The following is a 27,382-nucleotide window of genomic DNA, read 5'->3' on the forward strand; positions in this document are numbered from 1 at the left end:
GGTGGAATGACTCCATTGTTCCTAATGGCACTTGAGGATTCCAGTGGAATAGAAAATGCTTGCCTACACTTTCAACATTTCCTTCTCGGAAAAAGTTTCTGCAGTTTGACAGTGGAGAACAGCCAATTACAGTTTGTGGCCCTGTCACTTGGCCACAGTCCTCTAAGTGTTCTTCCAAGGGCCTGTCTCCAGTTCTGGGGCTTATTTGATATTATTGTGACAAAGTACCAGGATAACCTACTCCTGAAGGACTAACCAGTTTGTCTGTTGGAGACCAATATTGCTCCATATACAGTAATATATCACAAGGTAGACTCTGAAGAGGTTTGGTTGGGTTCTGAATTTTCAGAAGTCTGCCCTAATCCTAGCCCAGAGGTTGGAATATCTGGGCCTGATTTTGGACACTGGCCAGGTGATGGGGCTTCTTCTTCTGGAGGAATGTCATACTCTGAGGGCTCAGATGGACTCCTAGGAAAGGCTGACATATCTCTCAATTAATTTTGCATGAGGGTTCTGGGGAAGATGGTAGCCTTGTTTGAAGTAGTTCTTTTATCCTTAGTTTCATTCCCTCTAACAGAATGTCTTGGTGGTATGGGACAGGAGATTGCAGTCACTGGATTCCCAGATGTCATTAAACCCTAGCATGAGACTATCTCGACTGATAGATCTCTACCCAGATTGTAAAATTGTTCCTCCCTTTGCCCTGGAAGGCCCTAACAATGGATACTGGGCTGGGGAAGTGTTCTGGGCCATCTTTTGACCCAGGGTACTTGGTCCCTCCATGAGCGCTCATTGTTTCATATAATGGAATTGAAGGATTTGCCTTGCCCATTCATTGTTTAGTGTTGAAGGGCTTTCCTGTGAGGTTTCAGTTGGACTACACAATGGTGTACATAAAATCGTCAAAGTAGTACTATAAGTTGTGTGGCCCATGCCTTGGATGGAACTCCATTGTACCCACTCCGATATACATTCTAAACTTGAACATTTTTCTCAGGTGCCAAAGATGCGCCACCCAGAGCGGTTTGCGAAGCTTTGTCAATGATGGGGAACCCCCCACATGTAGATCTACTGGTATTCAGATTCAATGCAAAGGTGGTCAGGCTTCCTCGGGACCATGAATCGTCAAGTGTTTGCAGTGAATGCTCTGGTTACACTTTGGAGCCAGTTCTCCCAACTCTTCAACTTTCCACTGTTACAGTACCTATCTTTTCTACTTCACAGACTCAAGTGGAATTCCAGTGATTTTATGGCTGCTCTTTCCTGGAAGGACACATTCCTGGTACTCCACTGTGACAAGATGGTTTTGGGGATTCTTAGCCGCCCCACAAGGTGGTCTCTTCATTGCATCTCAACAAGGACATTGTGTTGGTCTTTTTTTTTTTTTTTTTCCAAAGCCACAGACAAAGCTTTTACACCTGGGATATGGGTCATGTTGTCCGGTATTACCTTAGGTAGACGGATTCCCTCTTTGTGCTTCCTGAGGGTCCAAAGAAGGGTTACACAGCTTCCAGAACTATATATCTATCTTTATTTGGATCCATTAGCTTATGGCTTAAAAGGGAAAGCTCCATCTTTTTTTCCATTGACCGTTCATGTGACTAGGAGTGTCTGTGCTTTCTGGGGTATTTATCATCAGGCTTCGATAGTTTAAGTTTGTAAAGCCACTACTTGGAAAACGTGGTAAGATAATGCACCAAAGACCAAGTGGAAGTTAAAGCCTACCTTTTTGTCAGCATGCTTTGCAGGCTGCTGTATGAGGTTTTAACCTGTTTGGTTAGTCGGGGCCTGTTGCCCTACCTATTCGTAATTGTGAATATAAATATGCGCTTTGTCTCATGATGTACAATAAATAAACTGGGATTTTTGGTGCATCACTGTGCAGAGACCCAATCCTTTTGGTTTGTTACACAAAACTGAAGCCTTGCCTAATTGAAGAGGCTTCCTGTCTTTATGCCAGTGATCAAATAACTTGAAGAGGTCACCTATCACCCCCCCCCCCCCCCCCCAATGAGTATATGTGTTCCATGATGTAATTTAAGGAAAGGATTTTTCTAAGCAACCCAAAAATCCAATTTTTCTTTTTTAATTTCCGGATGAGCTGGGCCAATCGGCACCCGTCACAGAGGAGCATCCATTCCCCCAGGTAAGATACCACTCCAGCAACTTGTACTTTGAGGACTTTTCAATTTTGAAGAAGTGAAAGAAAGGTAAATGTGCTACTAGGGAAGGCCAAATGTGGGCAAGCACAACTTCACTTCAAGGAAAAATCAACAAACTACTTGGCACCCATGACTTTACTGCCCCCATCAATTAAACACTTATTTAGTAAATACAGCAGAACAGGGTGTGTAGATGAATGGTGTTTTAGTAGAGATCTGTTTTAAAAAGTCAACAAATGATTCATTTATCCAACAGAAGATTTCATAAAACATTGTCAGCTTGAAGAAATTGTAGATGGGGGGGGGGGGGGGGGGGAGGGGGGGTAAATGGCAATGGTTATGGTTTCTGTTGCTGAATAAAATTACTGATCTGCTGATTTATTTTTGCTGAAAATCTGTATGCCTAACTAAAATCTAGTCACAGCATCATCTTGCATCTCTTCTTTTAGTCTTCTGTTGTGTAGGACCACAGACTAAACTTGCTTCCAATTAGCTGTAGGTACCAACACACATACACTCACACACCTCGAGATGAAATGACTGTTTTTTTTTTTTTGTTAATGCTTCCAATTTCCACTTTTCCAGCCACCAATTAGCTTAATAAAAAATAAACATATCTGTTCTATAAAATATTACTAAACCGCCACCCTCGCAATTTCAGTCCTCCAGTGAGCAGTGGCGATTCCGCTAGTACATTTGCCTTCCTTTTATAACTCCCTCTGTGGACGGAAACGCCGGGTAATGGCAAGAAATGTCTACACTACAAGTGGTGATGTTCCTGTGACCTGCCAGGGAACGTCACTCTATCCAATGTATGTTCTCTTGAAATATCACTTTCCACAGAAAAAAGAAATGGCACCAGTAAGGGACTGTTTGAGACATGATCAGTGCTACTCATTCTTTGATCCCAGGTTCTTGATGAGGTAAGGGTGGATAAGGTGATGATCACTCAGCTATCATCTCTATTCCAACGCTCGGTCTCTCTTCCTGCTTCAGCTCTGTAAGATGAAAACACATATAACTACAATGCATGTTCTCATGGAAGGAAACTTATTTTAATAGTTTCACACAAAGTGCCAAGAGACCAAAGCAAGCTTTCTTGAATAGAAGGGAGCCAAAGCAGATTATGTAAACTGTATTGACAGTCTAAGCAAATGATTAAATCTTCAGTTTGTTCGCTGTGCTCACAAACTGGCTGCTTAAGCAGAAACCAAAGTCCACAAAATACTCACCTCTACTCTAGTGATGCAACCTTGCTGATCATCTTCTGGCTGTTGGGTTTTCAGCCTCTTCTTGCTGGACCAGTGTACATTTAAAGAACACTGCAAACAGGCAAGTAAGTTTGCAGAATAAACAGTGCATCTGTTCTGCAATAATAATAATCTGCCTCACAATTTTTGTTACTAAATGCTTAATTCCACTTTAAGCCCTCTCTGAAGAGTAAGTTCAGTTAAATGATACCTTTAATAAAAAACAAATGCACATCTTTTTTTACAGGTAAAAAAAAAAAAAAAGTGCATTTATTAGTTTTACTTGCAGCCTGTAAAGCATGGCACCTGCAGGTGTATGCAAAGGCTGTTGCAATTGTAACAAATGTTACAAAAAGGTGAGCTTATCCTTTGCCAAGACAAGCAATAGGCTGCCATTGCTGGTTATTTTTTAGGAATGCTAGCTGTATAGCCATCTCTAGCTTTAATACTTTGAGTTGAGTCCTTTTTGGATCATTTGGCAACGGGCATTCCAATAAGTAACAATGGCAGTCTATATCATTTTATGGAAGCAAGCTTTGAGAAAACTAACAGCCAGTACTTTGGAGAGCTAGATACAGCTGTATACCTTTGTTTGGAAATGTGTAAAACTGATGCACTGTGCAAGGAACTAAAACAGATGTAAGATCTGTTTGCAGTGATAAAATTGAGCAATGCATAATATGAACGTATTGACAGGGCCTAATATGCATGGTGTTTAAGTGGTAGAAATAAAATTGGAAATTTTGGGAGGTAAATGTGGTAGTGAAGCAGGCCAGTCTCCACAACTAAAAAGAATATGGCGGTATAACATTTTTGGGGTTTGTATTTTATTTTGCTTATGTAAATTCTCTATACAGGACATCCCTGGGTTAAACAAGATATGTTTTGTCGTTTTTTTTGTTTTTTAAGTTGAATTTGTATGCAAGGTGGTACATTTTTATTTTTTTTAATTTTTTAGTGCAGCTCCAGCCACAAAATGTTTTACGTTTTGAATAGATAGCATAGGAAGGGGTTAACACTAGGGTTACACCAATACCACTTTTTTAAGGCAGAGCACGAATACATACATATATATATAAAACATTTTTTTTTTGTCATGTGAGGGTTGCACACATGCAGCACTGATGAGGCATGAACTGTTGTGGTGGTGTGTTTGTTGTTGTTTTTTTGTTTTTTTTTTTTATCATCAGCCTTGTTGGCAGGTGGCTTTGGTGAGATATCAGGGGTTTAAACAGACCCTTGACCTCTCCCTTTTGAGAATGGGACCGAGGCTACAGATTCCCTAATCCAGGGGTGCCCAAACAGTGGCCCACGACCTCCCTGCTCTGGGATGGCTGGTTGACAATCTCAGAGCATCAGTGTTGTGAATGAAGATGATGGTACGGGATGCAAGATGAAGCAGAGAGGCATAAGGCATGGCTTCCTGTGAAGCGCCGCCTCCTGTCACAGGCGGAGTGATACCAAATGCACTCTGCCTGGGACAGCAACAGTCAGCGATGCCTGAATGGAAGACTGTGATTTTAGTAATAAACGTATCTATAATAATAATGTATATCTTGGCATAGCTGTTCTTGAGTGGTTACTGAGCTGCTTTCAAACTGATTTGCAGGTGCAGTGCAGTGCAACTGTAGGTTACCTGCACTGAGCCATAGACTTGTGTTATTACCTGCCAGTTTGGTGTGCTTTCAGAAAGTGAACTTCACCTGCAGGCTATAATAAAAGCCTATGGCAAAGTGCAGTTAACCTACAGGAAAGCCACAGGTGCACTGCGGTAAACCCCAGCGCATCAGCTTGAAAGCAGCCTTAGACCCCTTTCACACAATCGATCCGACCCAATTAGAGTCCCATAGAGTAGAGTGGGCTCTGTCATTATCCCCTCTGCATAAGCAGAGTCTGCTCATTGTGGCCCACGAGCAGTTATAAAGTCGCTTAAAGAGGAAGTAAACCCTGATGAGTTTACTTCCTCTTTCATTCCCTGTAAAGGCAAAGCATAATGGACTACTATGCATCGCATAGTAATCCATTATGTGTCACTTACCTGACACAGGAGCCAGGGATGTCACCGCTGTCCCCTGTAGTTCCGAGCGTCCATCTTCTTGGTGGGTCTCGCTGCTCCGGCGCTGTGACTCGCCGGAGCAGCGATGACGTCACTCCCGCGCATGCGCACGGGAGCAGAGACTCGCGGCATTGCCGTCATCAACGATGCCCCGCTCAGTGTGCCGCTGTCTACGGCACATGCGCTGTAGATAGCGGTGCCCGTCTTCGGGCAAATATCTCCTAAACCGTATAGGTTTGGGAGATATTTCTTGGACCTACAGGTAAGCCTTAATCTAGGCTTACCTGTAGGTCAAAGTGGTTTGTAAGGGTTTACAACCACTTTAACAGCCCTCGCTCTTCAAAAGGTTGGGCACCCCTGCCCTAGTCCCTTTCTCTGCAGCCTCAGCTGCACCGAAGATGAATGGACAAGAGACAGTTTACAATGCTCATTTATGAATTAACAGAGTCAGTGATCACTGACTGTTCATTCATAAAAGGAAGAGGCCAGTACATGATATATACCGGCTTATTCCTCCGCTCTCCATCTTGACAGAGCTGGGACAAGGGGGACTGGAGAAGGACCCAGGGGAACAGTTATAAGCACCAATCTCCCTGTACAGCTTTCAATAAATCAGCTGCAGGAGGGAGAGGACAAGCAGATGTTAGCTGCTTTATTAAAAGCTATAGAGGGGGATTGGTGCTTGTAACTGCTTCCACTGGCACACTGATCATTTCCTTCCTCCTCTCCCCCTGTGCAAATGCTCAATTTCCTCTCACTTACTGTTGTCTCCCCCTTTTGTAAGTATGAGCCATATGTTTGTAACACGGGGCTGCCTATTCCTTAACCTCTTAGTTAAGGAATAGGGGGCAGGGTGGCTCTTATTCTGGATGGACGATGTATGATGGCGCAGCCTTGCTAGGACATGGCCTGACCCTGATCTCTAAAGAGCTGCTAATGCGGCTCTTTAACCATGTGATCAGCTGTGTCCAATCACAGCCAGTCACATGGAAGTGCTGGTAATTGGCTTTCCTCGCCTCACACTGACAGTGTGTGGGGAGGGGAGCCGATCAGCGGCATCTCCTCCCAGGGGACATCAGAACAGTTAATCGGGGCATGGATAATCAGTGCTCCGATTACAAAAAATTGCAGCGTCCATCCAGTATGGCATATTTGTGCCACCTCAGCAGCGCCCATCAGTGAAGAAGAAAAATTACTGACAAGCTACGAATTTTTTTTTTCACTTTTTTTTTTATTTATTTTTTTAACAAAAACGGCGATGATCAAATACCACCAAAAGAAAGCTCTATTTGTGGGAACAAAATGATAATTTCATTTGGGTACAGTGTTGCATGACCAATTGTCATTCAAAGAGTGACAGCACTGAAAAATGGCTGGAAGGGGGTGAAGGTGTCCTGTAATGGAGGTAGTTAAAGTATAACTTAAAAGGCAAAACTTTTTTTGGAGAGGGATTGGAACACTTGCCAGTTTTTATTGCCGTCTGTGCCCCCCATTAGGGAGATTCATCCTCTCAATTTGTCCTGTTTACAGTAATCATTGAAAAAAAAGTCAAAGTTTTGGGTTGTCCCCAGAAAGGTAGGAGGGGCAATCTTCCAATGGCGACACTAGTATTGTTAATGTGGGGGTCCCCAAGGAATTCCCTTAATTTTTAGGTATTTCGTCCAATAACCAAAACATGAAGTAAAGGGAAATCTCTACAGTGGGACACAGATGGCAAACAAAAGTTCTAACCCTCCTTTACTCTATCAAAAATGGGGGAAAAAAAATTTGCCTGTAGTTCTACTTTAATATAACTAAAAACACATTACTTGGACAAATGGGTTAAACATATCTAGCAGATGGGTGGGTACTGGGGGATAACAGCCGTAATGTGACTAAATTAAAAAGCACACATTGAAAGGAAGTCATATCATGGCTTTTCAACTTTCACTTAAATTGTTCAGTGGAGAGAACATGTTTAACATTAACATTTACCAACTTTTATTTTCATTGAAATTATTAGAACTGAAATGGTAAAGCCTGGCATGTCACTGATAGTAGCAAAACACATGTATGCAGCCCAGCCCTTGAGGGGAGGCATGGCGCAAGCTTAGTGTACATGTACTTAAAAAGTCTACTTTTTAAGCATGTCTCTGAGGCTATTGCCATATTAAAAAAAATGGAAAAAGCCATCATAGATTCTTTCAATGTAAAGCCGGGTGATCTTGAAGCAAGCAGAGGGTACAAAGCGTGCACTGCTAATTACGGAGGGGATTAATAGGTTTAAATTTACCTCTGCATTTACCAGCATGGTCAGCTATTAGCTGACAGTCTCTATTGTGCCCATAACAGCAGTGTTGATTAGAAATGCTGAAAATAGACAGGTTTGCAAAATATTAACAGAGGGGAGGCCAGTCAATTATACTTTGTACATAGGTCTCCCTGGTGCCATTTACAGGTCAATTACTCTGTATGGTGGCAGGAAGGAGGACGCCATGCTTGACAATGATCTGCACTCTACCAACATCTGTAAATAAGGTTTTACAACATTTCAAACTGAATTTCCTTTTAGGCTAGGTTCACACTTATGCGGCTCTTCAAGCCACATTTTGCAGACATGGCAGCTTATTCATTTGAATATGCTGCCACACCTCCTGAAACAGAGAAAACATCCTTGCAGCATTTCAGAAATCTCAGCCTGCATGGGAGTGCAGTTTCCAATGCATGCCATTCGGATTAATGGTACCTGCATGCAGGGGCAGACTGACCATTGGGCCACTCTGTCACTGCCCGAGGGCCCCATCAGGGTTGCCAGCCTCAGTAAAACCAGGCACAGTATGTATAAAATGTGCGTTTTTTTACATCTGTCTCTCAAAAAGTCCCTTAGCGACATCCTTTTGGTCTAAAAATCCAGAGATTATAGCTGCCCCACCTCTCCAGTACCTTCTCAGCCAATAGAAACATGTGTGTATACTGTGGCCCCATAATCTTGATTGCCTGGGGGCCCCATGAATTGTCAGTCCGCCCCTGCCTGCATGTATCCAGTGAGGTTTTTCTGTGCGGTAGGTTGCAGCTCCACAGCGGGAACCACCTGCACAGATGTGAACCTAGTCTAAGTGAAGAGCACACCTCCAGCCGGCTGCCCGAACAATGAAGGCGCAGATTCACAATGATGAAAGTCACTACTCCTTTTAGTGAGCCCTCTTCTGCTAACATCTGAGCACATACACCAAAATAGAGCCCAAAGGATTCCTAATGCTGACCCTCCCTTTCCCAGAGTGCTACCGTATAGGGCAGGGGTAGGCAACCTCGGCCCTCCATCTGTGGTGAAACTACAAATCCAATCATGCCTCTGCCTCTGGGAGTCATGCCTGTGATTGTCAGGGTCTTACAATTTTAAAACAGCTGGTGGGTGGAGGTTTCCTACCCCTGGTGTAGGGGGATTATGGACAAAGATGCTTACATGGTTAATGTTTTTATTAACCAAATAATAACTGCTTTTACTTGTGCATGTGTGTTTTTTTTTTTCTGTGGTGTTCAGCTTTAAAGGATCACTAGCTCTTTACTAATGTGCTGGCTTACAAGAATGATTAGTTAATTTACCATGACTGCAACATGGAGGGCACAGAAGCAGGGGAGTATGAAAGAAACCGTGCCTAGCCAAGTTCAGTACATGCCAGCAAGTCTGGGGTGGCAGAACCATATTTTATTGGCTGCTTTATGTAGGGTCACCCAACGCTATATAAAACACTCACTCTCTCATTACTTCCCAGAACTTACAGCCGTGGAAAAATTTGTTGGTACTCTTCTATACGCCCACACGTTTCATTGATAGGTTTGAAAATGACAAAAGGAGTTGCCATCCAGTTTTGTCTCATCTGTCCAAAAGACATTCTCCAAGAAGCATTGTGTCTTGTCAAAATGCATTTTAGCAAATAACCGTTTGGCCATCTTGTTTTAAACCGTGCAGTCCTCATCCTTTTAGCCCGCTGTCGCTCACAAAGTGATGGCTGGTGCAATCAAACACTGATTTTACCATGACCTTGGAGTTTAGCTTGCATTTCTTTGAAAGTTTTCCTTGGCTGATGGTCTACTAGTTGCACTTACACTATATTGCCAAAAGTATTGTGACGCCTGCCTTTACACGTACATAAACGTTAATAGGTTCCCAGTCCCTAGGGTTCAATATTGAGTTGGCCCACCCTTTGCAGCTATAACAGCTTCAACTCTTCTAGAAAGCCTATCCAAAAGGTTTAGGAATGTTTGACCATTCTTCCAGACGCGCATTTGTGAGATTAGGCACTGATGTTGGCTAAGACAGGCCTGGCTCGCAGGCTGCACTCTAATTCATCCCAAAGCTGTCCCATCAGGTTGAGGTCAGGACTCTGTGCAGGCCAGTCAATTTCCTCCACCCCAAACTCACTCATCCATGTCTTTATGGATCTTGCCATTATAGCTGTAAAGGGTGGGCCAACTCAATACTGAACCCTACGGACTAAGACTGTGATGTTATTAAACTTCATGTGCACATAAAGGTAGGTGTCTCAGTACTTTTGACAATATAGTGCATGTTTCTGCTCAAACTGAGGTTGATCTTTCTTCTGCAGCCATGTCTAAGGCAGTTGGGTACACTCCCACAGACCTTAAGCACTTGGAGTCTCAGAGCCATTTTATCTTTGTCCCCCCACATTTTAAAAATCATCTTAGGCCTACAGATTACATAGATACCCAAAGATATATTCTGAAAGCAGACACCCTAGAGAATAAAATCATCGTAGATCCAATTTTATGTTGCATGATATTAATACAGCAGTGTAGGCAACAAAAAATTACACTAAAAGTGATTTTCAGGGCCAATAACTTACCCAGCCGTGTGGTCAAATATAAAACACGGGGTTGCTGAGAGTGAATAGATACCCAACATATCGGCTTCACACACTCAAAGTCGGTGTAGCAACCGAGAGTGTCTAAAAGCACCTGATCCCAGCGCAGTTCTAAAAGCGAGGTTGGGACTAAAAAAAAGTTATTCATTTTTGATGCTGTAGTCACAGGAACATCAAGCTGCTTGGAAAATGGTCGCCTTTGACATGATGCATTGCTTTCTTTGGTCCATGTTTAGTGTGGTGCACAACACCAAACAGCAGATTGAATACTTTTAAAACTACATTTAAATAGGCTAAAATATTCAAAATTGAAGATGTGTGATACTAAATTACAGTTTAAAATACCATTATGGTTCAGGGCATTTTTTTTAAATAGATTTGTAGAATAAGACCTAATTTGGCTTTTCACGCTTTCCTTGCTTTATTCTATACAAAAAAATGTACAAGTATAAATGAGATGGTTGCTTTTAAATTCCATCGCTCTTCTGGAAGAATAAATCATTGTTTGTGAGCTGTAAAGGGTACCAACAAGTTTGTCAACAGGTGTACAACTGAAACAGCCAGGGCCAGACATGTTCTTGCATATCTTAAGACATTCCTGCTGTAATTGTTGCCCCCAGCTCACAATCTAATGTTTCTATTCTGCTTGCTGTGGGCCTCCTGATGGTGCAGACATCTGCAGCCCGGGAATGCTGTTGTGCCTCTATATGTAACAGTCAGTTGGGCCAGTTCCTCTGCCCCTTCAGGTGAATTTTTTACTAGTCAGTTAAGCAAGACTTTATGGCCCACATTAACCAGATATTTGCTGACTGACATCCAAGACCACAAAAACACTCCCACATCTTCTCCAACAGATTCTGTATCTGAGCTGCCCATGGTCTCAACAGCTTCTGAGCCCTCAGCCACTTGGTCCATGTGATTCGGAGTTGCTCTAGCGTACCTGATAAACATGCTTCCCTTTCTGCTCATATTGATGCAATCTCCACATGCTTATTAGCCTTGTACCAGTTGGTCAAAGATTTGTTTAAAAAAAAAAAAAGTGCTCTATCCCCTGTGAGCCCAGCAATGTCCAGCCTTGAGGCTCGGTTCACACTGGAACCGGCTGCGGATCGCACAGGAACACTGTGTGTGCCTGTTCTCAGTTTCAGGGCTGAATCTATGACCGAATTCAGCCATGATAACGGAGCCAAAGACGCACAAAAACGTGCAATGCGATCCGCAGCCAAAATGGAGATATGTGAATGCTCCATAGAGAGCCGTTCACATTCTCCTGCTGTGTGAATTGGATAAGAGGGAAACATCCAATTTGTATAGGTGTGAATCTAGTAGGGAATGCACCTGTCTTAGTACCCAAGCAACAAGCAGTTGGAAGTTTTATTCTTTCCAGCGGGCCCTGCTCTTTATCCCATTTAGGCAGTGACTTTGACTTTAAGATGTCAAAACAATGGCTCATTGAGCAAAATCCCTTAGAAGAGATCTTACAATTGCTACAGTTGATCTCCTTTTAGAATGCATTGAGCAAATTGCTGTAGCTTTAAACTTCATTTGGGACAGTACACATATGTAGGACACTTTGGTTTAAGTGCTAGACTACAGAACCCATGCTTAACGTGATACTAAAGTCAAATTTTTTTGTGTTAAAAATAACAAGCATTTTATACTTGCCTGCTCTGTGCAGTGGTTTTGCACAGAGCAGCACCAATCCTCCTTTTCTCTTTTTCGGTGCTCCTGAACCCTCCCTCCTGTTGAGTTCCCCCATAGCAAGCAGCTTGCGATGGGGGCACCCAAGCCTCCCTGTGTCCATTCAGACACAGAGCCGCAGCCCAAACCCTCTCCTCACTGAATTTGACAACAGCAGGAGCCAATGGTGATTCACTGCTGTCTCAGCCAATGAGTAGTCCTAGACAGTCGATCCTCTCCTGCAACATCGCTGGATTGAGATTTGGCTCAGGCAAGTATTAGGGGGGCTCCTGCGCACAGAAGGCTTTTTATCTTAATGCATAGAATACATGAAGATTTAAAAAAAAAAAAAAAAAAAAAAAAAAAAAAAAACTTTCTGCCTTTACAACCACTTTTACCTATAGGTAAGCATATATTGAGGTTTACCTGTAGGTGCTTGAAATATCTCCTAAACCTCCACGGTTTAGGAGATATTTACGAAAAAGTCAAGCGCCAATGACTATACTTTAGAAAGGGCACAACATGCCGTGACTGACAGCTCCCGTGCGGGAGTGACGTCACGTGACTCCAGCCAGTCACAGAGCCATAGTTTGGACGCTCCCTGCTAGTGGGGACAACGGTGACATTGCGGCCTTCGGTTTCAGGTAAGTGACACATAATAGCCCATTATGCTTTACCTTTGCAAGGAAATAAAGAGGAAGTAAAACCCACCATGGTTTACTTGCTCTTTAAGAAGCCCCTGATCTGTATGACCTTCAAGGGCTCTCGTCAGATTCTCCCTTAACACTTGTTATGGTGGCAGCAGCATCCCCATCTTCAACCTTCATGTCAAGACCCCCCCAAATGTGGCTCCCTGTGCACCCACAAGAGTTGAAGCTCAAAGTCTGTCAAATCCTTAGACAAGCCTTCCTCTGCATGAATGTACACCCCAACTTTCCAGAGTGTGGGGTGGGGTACATTTGTTACTTTTGCAGACAGTTTACATCTCTGATGGTTTGGTGGAGGAAGGGTATCCCAGAGCTAGAAACTGGGGTATTGTTCTTCGCTCATCGGTTTCTGATGCAACCATCCTATGTCACCGCCAGGTTAGCATATCACCATTGAGCCTTCTTGGGTCTGTTGAACTAAGTTATCATTGCCCCAGTTCCTGAGGAAAGGGGGGGGGGGTAATTATAGATAGTCAGGATCACCCTTAATGCATCAACGGTCAATGCATGTGCCTGTCAGAAACTGGTATGTGAATCTGATGGAGGCCAGAAGTGTCTTCATTGACAGCAGCTATGAAATACACTCCTTGCAGGGCGATGTCACAATGGCAGCATCTCAGCATAGACAAGCACCTCTCCGAGCACTGGCATATCTCTGTACGCCAACTCAGGGCTGCTCTTATTTACACCATTTAGTTGTGACATTGACTATCAATACATTACAAGGCTTTAGATGGATCCTTAACCTTCCACAGAAGCAACTTCAAGCTCCAATCTCACGTCTGAGCTCTTCACTCCAGGGAGTGGTCTGATCCACGTGTTCCATTAAAGTCTTGGACATGATGGTAGCCTCCATCAAAGCAGTGCTCTTTTGCCCAATTTCACTCAAGCCTTCATCATAGGCAAGTCAGTAAAGTCCCTGAACAGATTCATTTGGCACAGAGGAGGTGGTTGCCAGAATAGATGCCAGACTATTGGGCAGAGGAGTCCTCTGCACCTTGTGTCATCCTGCCCAAGCGTAATCCAATTCAGAGTCAGTCAGATAATGCCACAGTGGTGATATACATCAACCATCAGGGAGGAACCAGAAGTCTTTACTGCAGCAAGAAAAGTAGAAACCTGTCCACCTCTACATTCCAGGCATAGACAATTAGAAGGCAGACTACCTCAGCTGAAAGTGAATGGTCCCTATACCCAGATATGAACTTCCTGGTCTTACACATTAATCCCCAGGTACAGGGGATCCTCTGTCAGAAGCCGTGGATGCTGTTGTAACTCAATGGGATCAGTTCACAGATTCATGCCTTTCCTCCTCTGCTTCACAGGATTGGGATAGAGAGCATTCCAGTGATCCTTATTGTTTGGAATGACCCAGGCAGATGTGGTAAGTAGCCTTCATAAGGCTGTGGGCTCCACAAGATGTCCAGGATATTCTGTCTGTAGGACAAGTTGGCATCCTGCCTCATGATTGCTGTCTTTAATATCATGGCTATTGAAACCCAGGTTTTGATAAATGGGCCACCTCTGCCATTACTTAAAAGCTAGGAAGACAGATACCTGCAAAGAAAGCATACTTCATTTGGTGTAAATCTTGTGGCTTCCACTATGGTATAAAATGTTGTTCTTTATGCCGCCGAGTCTGGATCTACCATTTGCTATTAAAGTCTCAGGATTCTGCTCTAATTTGTTTCAGAGACCATTTTGCTCCTTAATTAAGAGCTTCTGTACAGGGAGTGTCCCTTGTAGCCCCCTGGGAGATCTCAATCGGTTTCACTGCTCTGCGGAAACTGCCATTTAAACCCATCAGAGACATTCCTCTCTGTACTCACAGGGTGGTATTCCTTATAGACATGAACTATATGAAGCCAGTGTCTTTACCGGCAGCCTTATCCTGCAAGGATTTTTTTTTTTTATAGTTTTACATAACGTGGTTGAGGTCCAGGACATTCTTGGCAATTTCTGCTTTACCAGAAAGCTGTTCTTCCATCCCTCCGCCTGGCTCCAATTTAGCCAACGGAAATAAGCCACTGCTTCTTTTAGAAAGAGCAATTACCATTTTGTCATCCTGGATGGTCCCTGTAAGGGTACATCGGATTCCTATTCCACCATCTTTTCATAGCTCATAAAGGCCATTATTCAAGCTTTTGGGCTCCACCCTTTACTATCAAGGCACAATCTACTAGATCTGTAAATGCTTCTTAGGCTTTCAGCAGGCAGGCCATACAGTGTGAATTTCTTTCCTGCAACCATGGGGTGGAATGCCTCCTGCCAAGCCATCGTTATCCAATTGCGGGCAGGGAAACAGTCCCCACCAGGAGAAGATAGTGATTATTGCTAGCGGCTATACCAGCCGCTATCAATAATCACAAGTAAAATCCAGCAGGCTGGTTGTACCCAAGTCGATCTCTCAATCAACTTGGTACATTCAGCCTGCCCATACATGAGCTTCGAACCATCTATGACCGGCATTAGTCTGAGCAGTACCCAGTTGTTTTCATTGGGCCTATTAGCATTTGTTTTTTGTGCTGTCCAGTTCCAAGTTGGACTTCTTTTGAAGATCAAGTCTTTTGTCTCAATTTTTTTGTGCTCATTGTAAAATTCTCATGTTGAAGTTCATTGAAGGACACTGGCCCCACTCCTCTATGTTTATAATCAGGCTCTCAGTACTGCAAAAACTGATGCATGCTGGTAGAAGGATGGGTTATCCTGGTCTGGCCTACATTTTTATTTTTGGTTGGTGTCCTATCCTTCTGTAGGCAGCAGTTAAATCCAAAAAGGTTCCCATGTCCCTCAATAGACGCCAAGAAAAAGGACTTTAGAGTAAAAGAAATTCCCATTGTAAATATCCACTTGCATTTTGTTTCAGCCATTACAATTAAAATTGGAGATATAACTGAGCTATCATGTGTCTTAAAGACCCGATTATTACCTGATCCAGCATTCTTGTCATTCAATAGCTGTGTCTGGCTGTTTGGAAATATCTTCAGCTCTATGCTGTCTGGAGACTGAGCACTTGTGTGTGTATGAGAGCTCCGCAGAGCATTGAGATACTGAAGCCGAGAGACCTGGATCAAGAACAAAAGACAATCAAAAAACAAAAGAAAGTGCTCATGAAATAAAGAAGAGCTATTGAATGCCCTGCATCAGCAGAGTAACATTTCTGTTCTGCCCAGAAGCCACTGAATCAGAATGCTTTTAGGTCATATGAGATGCAGATTAAGGTTTATGGCCCAGATTGCTCCAATATTTACAAGAAACAGTTGCATAAACAGACCCACATTAATGTTTTTGGTTCTTAACCTGAAAAGCTAGAAACTATTTATAAGGTGGTACATATTATATTAAATCAAAAACTGCTTTAGCGAGAAAAAAAAAAAAAAAAAAAAAAAACTGGCAATGTTTATCTCAGCAAACAAGATGTAAAAAACTGAACCCAGCAACCCTTCCATGAAAGTAATCCTTGGCAGCTCAACTTTACAGCAGCACAAACCCATATGCGTATTATAGATGTTCTATATGTAAGCATCGCACACATACCTTGACTATCTGTAGATCAGACAACGCCCTCACAGAGTAGTCAGGACAGTAAAAACCAGAGTCTGGAGACTCACTCTGCTCTTGGCCACTGGATGGAGAGTTAAGACCTAAAGTGTGGATAAGGGAAAGTCAGCCTGAATATGAAGGACACATTTAGAATTAAATGGCTCCAAGCCAAGTAAAAGGACCCCTTATGTACTGCTCTCACTTAAAAGGCACGGACTCAATGCAGCAACTCCGTAATAAGTAAATGCTCCATTCTCAAACTTTAGACTTTCCTTCCCAATTTCTACCTGCACTTTGCCCTGGGAAACAAAGACGACAGAAAATTAGTACAGTGAACTAAAGAATAAAGCTTAACGGATGCTATCTCTTGCTTGTGTTCACCTGTAGAATAAGGATGAAATAGTCCACAGGTTGGCTGCGCTGGTACAGATAGTGTTCAGGGGCAAACCGTTCGCTGTCATCAAATTTCACCTCATGTGTCACTCCTGGAAGTTTGAGCAAGTGCAAGAGGGCCTTCTCTGACATCCGAGAGGCACTGAAAAGCTCCACTTCTGTCAAAGTGAACACAAAAAAGCATGTTATAAAAAAAATTTGTCTGAGCGGCAAGATTTCAGTTTGTTTTTTATTGAATTGCACAGATTATAGGTCACATTAAAAAAAGGTGGAACAATTCAGACGTGATTTATCTTGGTTTGATTGTTTTACATCTCAAAAACTTGGCATTTTTACATACACATCTTTTTAGATCCACTGTACATTTTTTGTACATGCCACATTCTGTATGCATTTTTCAGTGAAAGGAGATTGCAGCCATATTACTGCTCTTGGACTTTTGAAGAAGGGGTATACCCCCAAAAACCTTGAACAAAAAGTGAAATTTTCAGGTCAAATAGAAAAGTGTCAAGGACATTACTCAACTATGTACCGAAAGGGTAAAATTCTTTCAGCCCTAGGCATGAACATAAACCTAGAATTCATGTGTAGTGGTTTTACAAGCTGTACCATTAATCACTATCGAAGTGAGCCATTTCTAGAGACAAGAAGCAAAATTTTATAAATGGAAACAAAAATGATTCTACAGAACTCTCCATGGCTTTTATAAGTGATAAATGATGTAAAAAAGACACAAAGTAAAGGGCACCAACTTCCAGGTCTCTGATCTAGACAAAAATATGATATACAGTTGGTATAGACCAAGAAAATTGATGTTCATGAACTTACACATCAGAGAATGGTTTCACAGCAATAGAGCATGCCTCCCTCCTGTTGAATCCCTGCTTTCAAGGGATACTATTTTATACAGCAAAATATTCATAATAGCTCACATAAATAAATCCCTTAGCAAATATACAAAAACTACAAATTTAATCATAAAAGTGGGTCTAAAGGCACAAGGTGTGCCTTCTGTGTGCAGCAGTGCACCCCAATACTTGCCTAAGCCCAATCGGATCCTGGGGACTTTGCCTGGCTGAAACTTCAGCGGGAACCATTGCCTCCCACTGCTGTCAATCACAGCCAGTGAGCCAATGAGAGAGAGGGGGCGGGGACAAGCCACAGCTTGGTGTGTGAATGGACATGCAGAGAAGCGGATCGGGAGGGAGCCTGCTTGTGTGCCCCCACAGCAAACTGCTTGCTGTGGGACCGCTCAGCAGGTGGGAGGGGCCAGGAGTGCTGGCAAGGGGCCAGAGAAGAGGCTGCTCTGTGCTAAACCACTGCACAGAGCAGGTATGACCCATTTGTGTAAAAAAAAAAAAATTATATTATATATATATATATATATATATATAATCTTTTAAATATCACTTTAAAGGAGCTGTCTGGGTTTATGTCCTAGAAAAGGGATAAAGGCAACCCAATTTAAGAAATCTTGCAAAAAGAAGTAGCCAAAGCGCCCATCAACACTAAAACCCTTTAGATCTTCTCTTTTGAATGTGTGCCTCAGAACATGAGACACTGAGGTCGTGTTGTAGAGATTTTAGATTACCACTTTTTTCCATAAGAAGGTGGGCAAATACATCATGGTTCTGCACTTTTCATTCCTTACATAAAGGGCAATATGTTACAGGTGCAAATGTCAAGAGAGATCAAAAAGCTCCTACTGCTGTGGATAAGCATTATAATAGTCAAGGATTAATGAAGAAAGACATTGATGAAGTGGAAGCAGAGCACAGAACACAGTACTTAGTGTTTCTATAATCACTGTGACTCCTCTTCTGCCAAACTGCATGCCCTCTTCTAGGTCATAGAACATACCCTGAGATAAGAAGCGCTGAGTGGCCAGTAATAGTTGGGGTGATATCTTGACTTTTTGTTCCACGTCACCACCCTTGAAAAAGGACAAGTCCTCTCCTCCCCGTGGTATTGTAATTGGATGCACTTTAGGATGCTTCTTCTTTACGGCTTGTTCTGAGGGAAAATGTGAAATAAAAGACATCAGGCACAGCAGCTATACATGACCCTGTAAAAATCAGGTTTTGAACAAGATGTACAGGAATGATAGTAACTCAAACACTGACTCCAATCTTATTGTAATTGCACATTATCTGACAGGGCAAACAGAGGAAGTATTTTGTATGCAAGCCACTCACCACCTCAGAATGGTCTAGTAAGCTGGACTGAAGTTGTCCATATAAGGGTAGGATGTCCCACCAAGAACAGCAGGTATTAAGACATCTACATGCTCCAAAACCTGACTCAGCCAATGTGTGTTGACAGCCTACATGAAGAAACACTCATTCTCTTTTTCCATAGCAAAAAGTCCATACAGCACAAGTAAAAGATTTGTGTATACAATTGTGGTACAGGTATGTGATTTCGCTTTTTTCCGGGTCTGCAGTGCACCATCGACCTGCTCCCGCTGCAAATTGGACAGAGCAGGAGCTAATCAGCAGCTTCGGTGGATCCAATGGCCGTCAGGACCCGCTGATCGTTCACGAAAAAAAAGGCAGAATGGCGTTCTGCCTATGTAAACAAGGCAGGGGTAATTCTGCTAGAAGGGGAGACCGAGATCCTGTGCCAAGCAGGAACATGGATCTGTGATCTGTCTTCTCACAGCCAAAACTCTCCCCGCCTCCACAGGTAGAAAGCACTCCTTAGGAGCACATTTAACCCTTTGATTTCCCCTGATGTTAACTCCTTCCCTGCCAGTGTCATTAGCACAGTGACCAGTGTTAAAAAAAAAAAAGTAAAAAAAAATTTGCACGATCACTGTACTGGTGTCACTAGTCCCCAAAAAATGCCAGTTAGGTGTCCGATTTGTCTGTCGCAGTCCCACAAAAAAATAAAAAAATCTCCACCACTACCAGTATATATATTAGGGCTGCAACTAACGATTATTTTCATAATTGATTAGTTGGGCGATTATTAAAAAAAAAAAAAAAAAAAAAAGTGGGTCAAATTGACGTTCATTTTCAACCACAGTGGACGGGAAAATTTGGAAATAGAAAACTTCTTAGTAAAAAGAATTTTCAGACAGTGTATGTGGTTTTCATTTTAAAAACAGAATGTTAAAAACAAGTGAAAATTTCAAACAAAATTTTTTCATTCAGCGAATGTACAAAGGTTTTTCGTCAGAATATTCTCATCTGAAAATTGATCTGTGTGGCCAGCATAAGGCTCGGTACACACCTATGCAGTTTGCTTTTGATCCGTTTCTGCTGTGCTTTTTGCGCATGTGATTTTACTGCAATTTGCATTTTTTTGGGCAGATTAAAAAACACAAATTGTTGCAAAAACGCATTAGATGCTTTTCTGCAGCTTCTCCATTGAAGTATGTTGAACCAATAAAGCACCATTTTGCGTTAAATGTCCCTGACCCTTTCAGATGTGAACGTGTCCCATAGGAAACCATGTAAATGAACTGTAGTGCATTTCTACAAAAAGCACTAATAAACACATAGATGTGAACCAGATCTAAGACGTTTAGTAACATAATGGAGTTAAAAACTAAAATGAGCCCTTTATAGTAGAAAAAAAAATAAAAAAAATAAAAAATAAAAAAGAGGCTAATCACTACTGTAGGGGTTATTTTTTTTTACTGTAGAACAGTGAAAGTAATATTTACAGTAGTGATTATTTGCTCTTTTTGTATTATAAAGGGCTCATTTTAGTTTTTAGTTTTTTAACCCCATTATGTTATTGGCCGATCGATTATGAAATTAATCGATTACTATTTTCATAATCGATTAGTTGTTTCAGCTCTAATTATATATATATATATATATATATATATATATATATATATATATATATATATATATATATATATATATATATATATATATATATATATATATATATATCTTTTATAGCAAGTAAAAAAGATTGTTTAAAATTGTCAGAGCATATAAAAAGACTATTTGTGTGTGTGTGGGGGGGGCAACAATTTTATTTGGGTAAAATGTCGTATGACAGCGCAATTGTCAAGTAAAGGAACGCAATGCCGTATCAAATAAAATGGCCTTGTCATGAAAGGGGGGGGGGGTAAACCTTCAGGAGATGAATTGGTAAAAAGTATATCTAAACCCCAATAAAACATTGCGCTTAGAAGTCCTTACATGGAGGAGGCTGCATTCATTTTCATTTTATGTTCACCTGGTAAACCTATGAACAAAACACTTTCTATCCCTGGGTGTCATCTCTCACTCCTCCACTGGATTAGCCATGGGTGCCACCTATGCTGGACTACAGCTACATCCGTCTTTGTTTCTCTCCATTTCATAAAGGACGGTTCGTAGTTTACAGAAGAGATTGGGATTTTTGGTTTAGATTTAAATTATTTTGAATTATTTTACAAAGAAAGACACGATAGGTCTCCAAAACAGACTAGTCAAGGCTTGTATCAAACCAACAGACTATTTAAATGTAGAGCTCTGTAATGAACTGGGCACATGGGACCACAAAAGGCAACTATCATCTTCGCCAGCAACCTTACACTAAGGGCTCATTTACACTTGCTTCGGCTTCAACACACATCGGCTAGTTTACACTTGCTTCAAAACTAAGCTTCGGACAGGCTTTGTTAAAGCTCTCTGAACGCCAGTCAAAGCGCCTGTCACTAAATAAACAGTCCTGTTTACACCTTGCTTTTGCTTCAACAATTAAACCCCATGTAGCTTTAGTGATGCTTCAAAGCCTCCATAGAAGTCTATGGCAAAGCTTGCTTGAAGCCCCACGAAGCCTCATCAAAGTCTCATTGAAGCACCAAGCAAAAGCAAGGTGTAAACAGGACTAAGCTAACTATTTTGTGACAGGGGCTTTGACTGACATTTAGAGAGCTTTAACAAAGCGTTTACGAAGCCATGTTTTGAAGTGTATACTAGCCCTGAATGGTGTATATGAACATCAGGGAAAAGATGGGGTAAACTGAGCTGCATCCTTCAACTCCTCCCCAACTTACTGTAATCCTCCGATTCATCCAATATCTCCGATTTTATAATCTCCTCAATAACATCCTCCAATGTGACTAGCCCCATCACCTCGTAGAATGGATCGCCTTCTCCTTCGTTATTCACTTTCTGGACCATAGCCATGTGAGACTTGCCTACAGAGATGTGACAGACAGCGGCAAGATGTGAAATAGAGAACAGGCCAAACACAATTTTCTTTACATGCAATGATGAGGAATACAACACTCAATACGTCATTATGGAAAGCTTCAGCTTCATGTGACACTGAAATATATGCACCGGAAAAATCACTGCCACATACCTTATAAAAAAGGGATGATTATTATTATTATGGAATAGTTTTCATGTCAGTTAGGACATTTGATTCTATGAACGCTATTCCACGATCCATCACACTTCATGTAAAGCAGTATTTCCTTGCACTCTTTAGAGGCTGCAATTATCTTCGGAGCATGATCTACCCCTAAACCTACGCATCCTTACATTTTTCAAAATTTGGGAGGAAAAAAGCAGCAGCACAAAGACTTGCATGTGCGAAAGCACAAATAAACACACATACTGCTCTGGCATAGCCAGGGCCTTCTCACCCTTTTTAAACTCCTCCAGCACAGCGTCCAACTTGGTGTCACTAAACACAAAGTGGACAGGGTGACTGTAGAAGCGGGTAATGGTGCTCAGAGGGGTGCAGTCATCTGGATCCACATAAGCCAAGTCTTTCAGATAAAGGATATCCACAATGTTGGTCCGCTCGTTTTCATAGACTGGTATACGGGTGTAGCCACTCTCCATGATGCTGGACATGGTGCTGAAGTCCAGAAGGGCATCGGTGGCTAGCATGAAGCAGTCATTCACAAGCGTTAAGATATCTTCCACCGTCCTGTTTCTTAAAGCTCCCTTGCTGAATTCGTCCCTCACCAACTCGCTGTAGGGATCCCCGCACCGGGCCATCTCTAGGATTCGCAGTCTCATGTAGCAGCAGCTTGGGTCCAGGCCAATCATCTTCTCCAGAAGCCAGGACAAGGGAAATGCAACAGGCCCAGGAAGCAGCAGGAAAAAGTGGGTAAGCCAAAGGCACTTGGATGCCAGCCAAGGACCCCAGCGGGAACTGATGGCAGCTGGTAGAGCTTCTCCAGCCAACCAGAGTAGTCCAGCTGCTGAAAAGATGGCACCAGCTATGGAGCCAATTGCCTGATACAGCAAGACGGCTACAGCCGCGTTGGTGATACAGCACAGGGCCAGCAGGGAAATCAGCGTATAACCTCCCCAACGAGTCCTTAGGTAGTCCAGCCTTGTGGCGCCCAGTCTTTCGGAGGGGGAACCCCAGTCTCTAAGAATACCAAGTTCTGGCGGCTCCAGGATCAGGGTGCTTAATTGCAGACCTCGGAGAAGGCCAGAGAGCAGCACGCACAGGACAATTAGAAAGGCCAGGAGCCAAGTTGCTAAATATTCATCTGTGGAGCCATTGCTGGCCTGATCCTTGGCCACAAACTGGTCACATGACCCCTGGTCTCCCCCAAATGACTTCTCCCCATCCCCCAGCACAGTGAAGAGCATGTCCCCCCCGGAATGAAGGACCCATTCCCCTCCCTGGAGAATACACAGGGGATACAGGAGGTCTTTCTGCACCGGGACCCCTTCCTGAACCTGGACAGCGACCAGGCACGAGTGCTCACCGCACACCAGGAACTTCTGGAGCAGCTGCAAGGGTGCATCTGGGGAGGAAGTGCAGCTTTGGCCCCCCGGGGCCCCAATAGCCAGCCAGGGCCAGGTATTATTGGCAAGACCCAAGCCATAGAGGCGGAGGAAGAAAAGAGAACCGGGACGAGCACTAATTATCCCTCCATTCATAGAAGCCCCAGTTCCATTCTCCAAACGCACGCCCAGCACCTGAGCCTGTTCGCTGCCCTCACCTATCACCCGCGATGCCCCCAGCCCGGCCACTAACAGCAGCCGCAAAGCAGCAGCGGCGGCGGCCATGTTAGTGGAGGGACGGCAGCGCCCGCCCACTACGACCCCCCTTTCTCCAATGCGCTGTAAGGGCTGAAAGATAACGTAGCAAATGAGCAACGCGCCAATCCTCATCGGCCAATAGGAAACGGGAGGTGCGCCCGATGGGTGGGGCTGGAGCCGAACAGCTGTAAACAAGGAAGGGAGCCAAGAGAGCTAACCCCTTCGTTGCCAGCAGATCGCGATTGCAAACAATGAAGAGCTGGAATGCAGCAGAACACAGGCGCCTTTATATCCTCATCTATTAATATCGGGCACATGCAGTACCCACCCAGCCATGCCAGGAACACCAGCATTGTGCCCTCTTCTCTCCCTCCAACCAGTGCTACATGGCACACATGGTTCTTCCATTCACGTTCAAGGAATTTCAGTACAAGTATCAGATTTCAAGGCCACATAGAAGTCAAACCAGAAGGTTTACTGGTTCCAAAAAAAAAAAAAAAAAAAAAAAAAAAAAACAACCCCACACCTTCCAAATGCATCTCTGAATCTAGATTCTCCAATTTCTGAACAAGGAGAGCAAAAGCAGGCTTCCTCTGGCATCTTGTATCCCCGGTTGTGTTGCTGTGAATTCACAGCAGGTTCTGGGCTGCATGCAAATCGCACCCCAGTCACGCAAATCGATGCATACGTTATCGAGGTGTGCGTTAATTTAACGACCCCATGAAATCAGTCTGCAAAACGCAGTGCAATTTGTAGAATTTAATTTAACACCCATGTGATACGCAGCCCAATAAAAAATGGGGGGGGGGGTCCTGCACATTTTTGGTGCAAATTCAGTGTGATTTGAGCCATACAAAGCAAGCTGATGATTCGCATGTGATTTGACCAGAAATGCGGTTCCCCCACAATAAATTTTTATAGCAGAAAAGAAACACTCCCGCACCCAAGTGGATTACCAGACAGACTATAGAAGGTCACAGGCCTTGCTGCCTTCAATGATAGGGGTATCCTAACAGTCAAAGAAAGAAAAAGGGGCACACCAGCCTTGTGCATTAGCTTTTGGTTATGCATTTATTAAATGTAATAAAGAAAACTACTCAAACCCCGACTATTTATATTGCAAGAATTCTACAGTTGTTTGTAAGTAGTTTTCTTTTTTATTACCTTTAATACATAACCAAATGATAATGCCCAAGGTGGGTGCGCTTTTTTTTGTCTCCGGGCGGACAAAAATGCAGTTTGAGCAGAAAATGAGGGCCCTTGCCTACGGCGTGGCTTCTTAGCCTTCCTGGCCTGTGGGAGTAGGGCACTCTTACCAGCTGTGGAATTTTTAATAATTTCATCCAATGAGGCTCCAAAGAGCCGCTCACCAAGGAAGGGTAGATCCATCAGGGCTTTTTTTTTTCTAGATGCCAGCCGACCAGCATTTTCGCCAAATCGGCACCCCAGCACCACTGCTGACACTGAAGCCCTGGATAACAGAGGGAGGGTATCCAGGGCCTCGTCACAAACGTACTTAAGGCCTTGCACTAACTGGTCTGCTAGTTCCACACAGACAGGGGAAGCCTGTTCCCCCAATTCACGGTGCAGATGTTTTGCCCACTCAGTAAGAATCTGTAACACAAGTGCGGATGCCAGTACTGGTCGCATTGCTGACCCCACAACCTTAAACAAGTTACAAGCCACTGCCTCAGCCTTCCTGTCCGTGGGGTCCTTAAAAGGCAGGAGTCCTCTCTACCAGGATCGTGGTTATTTTGTTTAACCTGGATACTGGAGGGGTCCACGACCGGAGAAGCCAACCATTTTTTTTGAGAAGGCTCTCCGCAAAGGGGTAACACACCTCCATGTATTTGGGGACCGAAAAGGTCCGTTGCGGTAGTCCCCATTCCTTGTATATGAACTTATCTAAATAAGTCGGATACGGAAACACCTTCAGGTGTACAGGCTGGCTTACAGGACCCAAAAAGGACCACTACATCAGGGGAGGGATCTGCTGTATCCTGAATTTTCACAGCATCACGCACAGCTGTGATAAGTGCTCCAACAAACGCTTTATCGCTCACGGACCCGGGCGGGAACTCATCCTCACTGTCCGATTGGTCCTGGTTAGCGCCATGTGAAATGACAGAGCAGGGGTCTACATTCATTAATAAACTATCTTTTTTATTCATCATCATAGGTGCCAGATCCACATTTTATTGTGGATAGTTAAAAGAACTACTAAATGCTACTTATAGGGAGTTATTTGTTCCTTTTTTGTTTAGTGACCATTTGCTGCACTTATGTTTCACCACTTGTATGGTTATGTCCTAGCCAACTGCCTACATCCAGGGCTGCTCCTCCATCTCTAGGATGTGCATATAGCCAGGAAGGAGGCTGTGAACCTGACACTGATTTTGTATAGCGGGCTGTGCGAAATAAATAACCACCAGACAGTTCCAATGTGTTCTGGTGCACCCTCTCCTCCAAAGACTCAATATATCCCTCAAGAATCCATACTAACCACTTCCCCCTGGAGGAATGATTATCGGAGCATCCATTTACTCATCTTTCCCCCAGTGTGGTAGTTAGTATGGATTCTTAGAGGGATGTCCCTATCCCCTGCAATGTACAAGGATAGGGACAATTGTAGACACTCACTCAGGTTGAACTGGATGGACTGGTGTCTTTATTCAACCTTACTAACTATAACTATGGATATAGGTTGGGAGGAGAGGGGGGGGGGGATGTACCAGAACACATTGGAACTGTAATTTTTTTTTATATTCCCTATTGTAGATGTCAGATACACTTTTTTCACATATTAGTCACATTTTTGGAGACACCTCCCCAGAACAGTGGGTATTGGCATACACGTATTATAATGATGGATACTCCCTGATTATTGTAGGATTCTTTTAACTATCCATCATAAATTAATGGAGCATTGTGCAATCATTGTGTAGCTTACTCTGTTGGGAGCCAATTGTTCAATCTGTTTAGTGATCATTTGCCATACTTGGGGATTATTCACTTACAGTCTAAGTAGCAGGATGGAGCTGCTGTGAAGCGCTAGCCTATTTACATGACTGTAAGCAAGTGGCCACATCTTAAAGTGGAACTTTGCACATAACTTTATTTATTATTATTTTTATTAAAGTTCTTTAGCAAGCAACATGCATTCCACATTGAAGCAGAGCTACACACACCCACCCCCCTCAAAAAAACAACAACAACAACAAAAAAAAAAACAGAAGCTACACATTCTGTAGCTGGTGACTTTCTATTAAGACACTTACCTGTTCTGGAATCCAGAGATGACAGCACCCCAGCCGATGTTTCCATCAGCTCTCAGGTGCTTCCGCCACCATTCGTAGCAAGGGAAACCGGCAGTGAAGCCTTTCAGCTTCACAGCTGGTTCCCTGCTGTGCATGTGCGGAGTACTCTTTTGAATGGCCCGGCAGTGGGGGAAGGTAGGACAGGTGCTGAACTTCTGAAAGATCCCATCGTGGCAAGATCTCTCAGAAGGGAGGACGTGTACATGTCAAAAAACAGGTACCTGCTCCCCCCTCGAAAAGTGCCAAATGTGGCATTTGGGGGGGGGGGGGGGGGGGGGGGGAAGGCAGATAGGCGGAGCTTCCGTTTTTGGGTGGAACTCTGCTTTAATAATTATGCTACCAAAATGAGTGTGTGCTGTGAATTACCTCCAGAATTGTTCCGGTTGCTTCTTGCTGGGAGGTTGTCATTTTGTTGAAGCCTAAACCCCAGCAGTAAATCAAAGCAGA

General features: G+C 43.2%; 2 protein-coding genes across 3 annotated transcripts in view; one reads left to right on the forward strand and one right to left on the reverse strand.

Annotated features, from left to right (window-relative positions):
• Positions 1–2,482, forward strand: part of ANKRD39 (ankyrin repeat domain 39) — a 28,890-nt gene extending 26,408 nt beyond the window's left edge. The window contains exon 5 of the mRNA XM_077469549.1: positions 998–2,482. The gene's annotated coding sequence lies outside the window, so the exon portion shown is untranslated. The remainder of the gene's footprint in view (positions 1–997) is intronic.
• On the reverse strand, positions 2,351–23,688 carry CNNM3 (cyclin and CBS domain divalent metal cation transport mediator 3). Of its 2 annotated transcripts, XM_077469544.1 has the most exons (9): positions 22,256–23,688; positions 21,659–21,802; positions 18,514–18,666; positions 16,642–16,811; positions 16,463–16,559; positions 16,255–16,361; positions 15,647–15,782; positions 7,741–7,817; positions 2,351–3,160 (listed from the first exon to the last, which is right to left on the reverse strand). In XM_077469544.1, the coding sequence occupies exons 1-8, from the start codon at positions 23,643–23,645 to the stop codon at positions 7,768–7,770; spliced, it is 2,247 nt and encodes a 748-aa protein (XP_077325670.1). In that variant the 5' UTR covers positions 23,646–23,688; the 3' UTR covers positions 2,351–3,160; positions 7,741–7,767. The 2 variants fall into 2 exon arrangements, with proteins under 2 accessions (XP_077325670.1, XP_077325669.1); XM_077469543.1 differs by lacking the exon at positions 7,741–7,817.
• Positions 23,689–27,382: the final 3,694 nt, after the last annotated feature.

This window comes from Lithobates pipiens, unplaced genomic scaffold (genome assembly GCF_037356315.1).
Source record: "Lithobates pipiens isolate NorthernLeopardFrog02 unplaced genomic scaffold, aLitPip1_a1.2 Scaffold_8, whole genome shotgun sequence".
NCBI lineage: Eukaryota > Metazoa > Chordata > Amphibia > Anura > Ranidae > Lithobates > Lithobates pipiens.

What these genes read in the sequence shown, in the direction of transcription:
- CNNM3 (XM_077469543.1), bottom strand. Translation starts at nt 23,645, where the DNA reads ATGGCCGCCGCCGCTGCTGCTTTGCGGCTGCTGTTAGTGGCCGGGCTG. An exon ending in TCAGCGCTTCTTATCTCAGG is followed by an intron (nt 16,812 to 18,513) that starts GTATGTTCTATG and finishes TCACTTTGACAG; the next exon opens with AAGTGGAGCTTTTCAGTGCC. An exon ending in ATTGAGTCCGTGCCTTTTAA is followed by an intron (nt 16,362 to 16,462) that starts GTGAGAGCAGTA and finishes TCCACACTTTAG; the next exon opens with GTCTTAACTCTCCATCCAGT.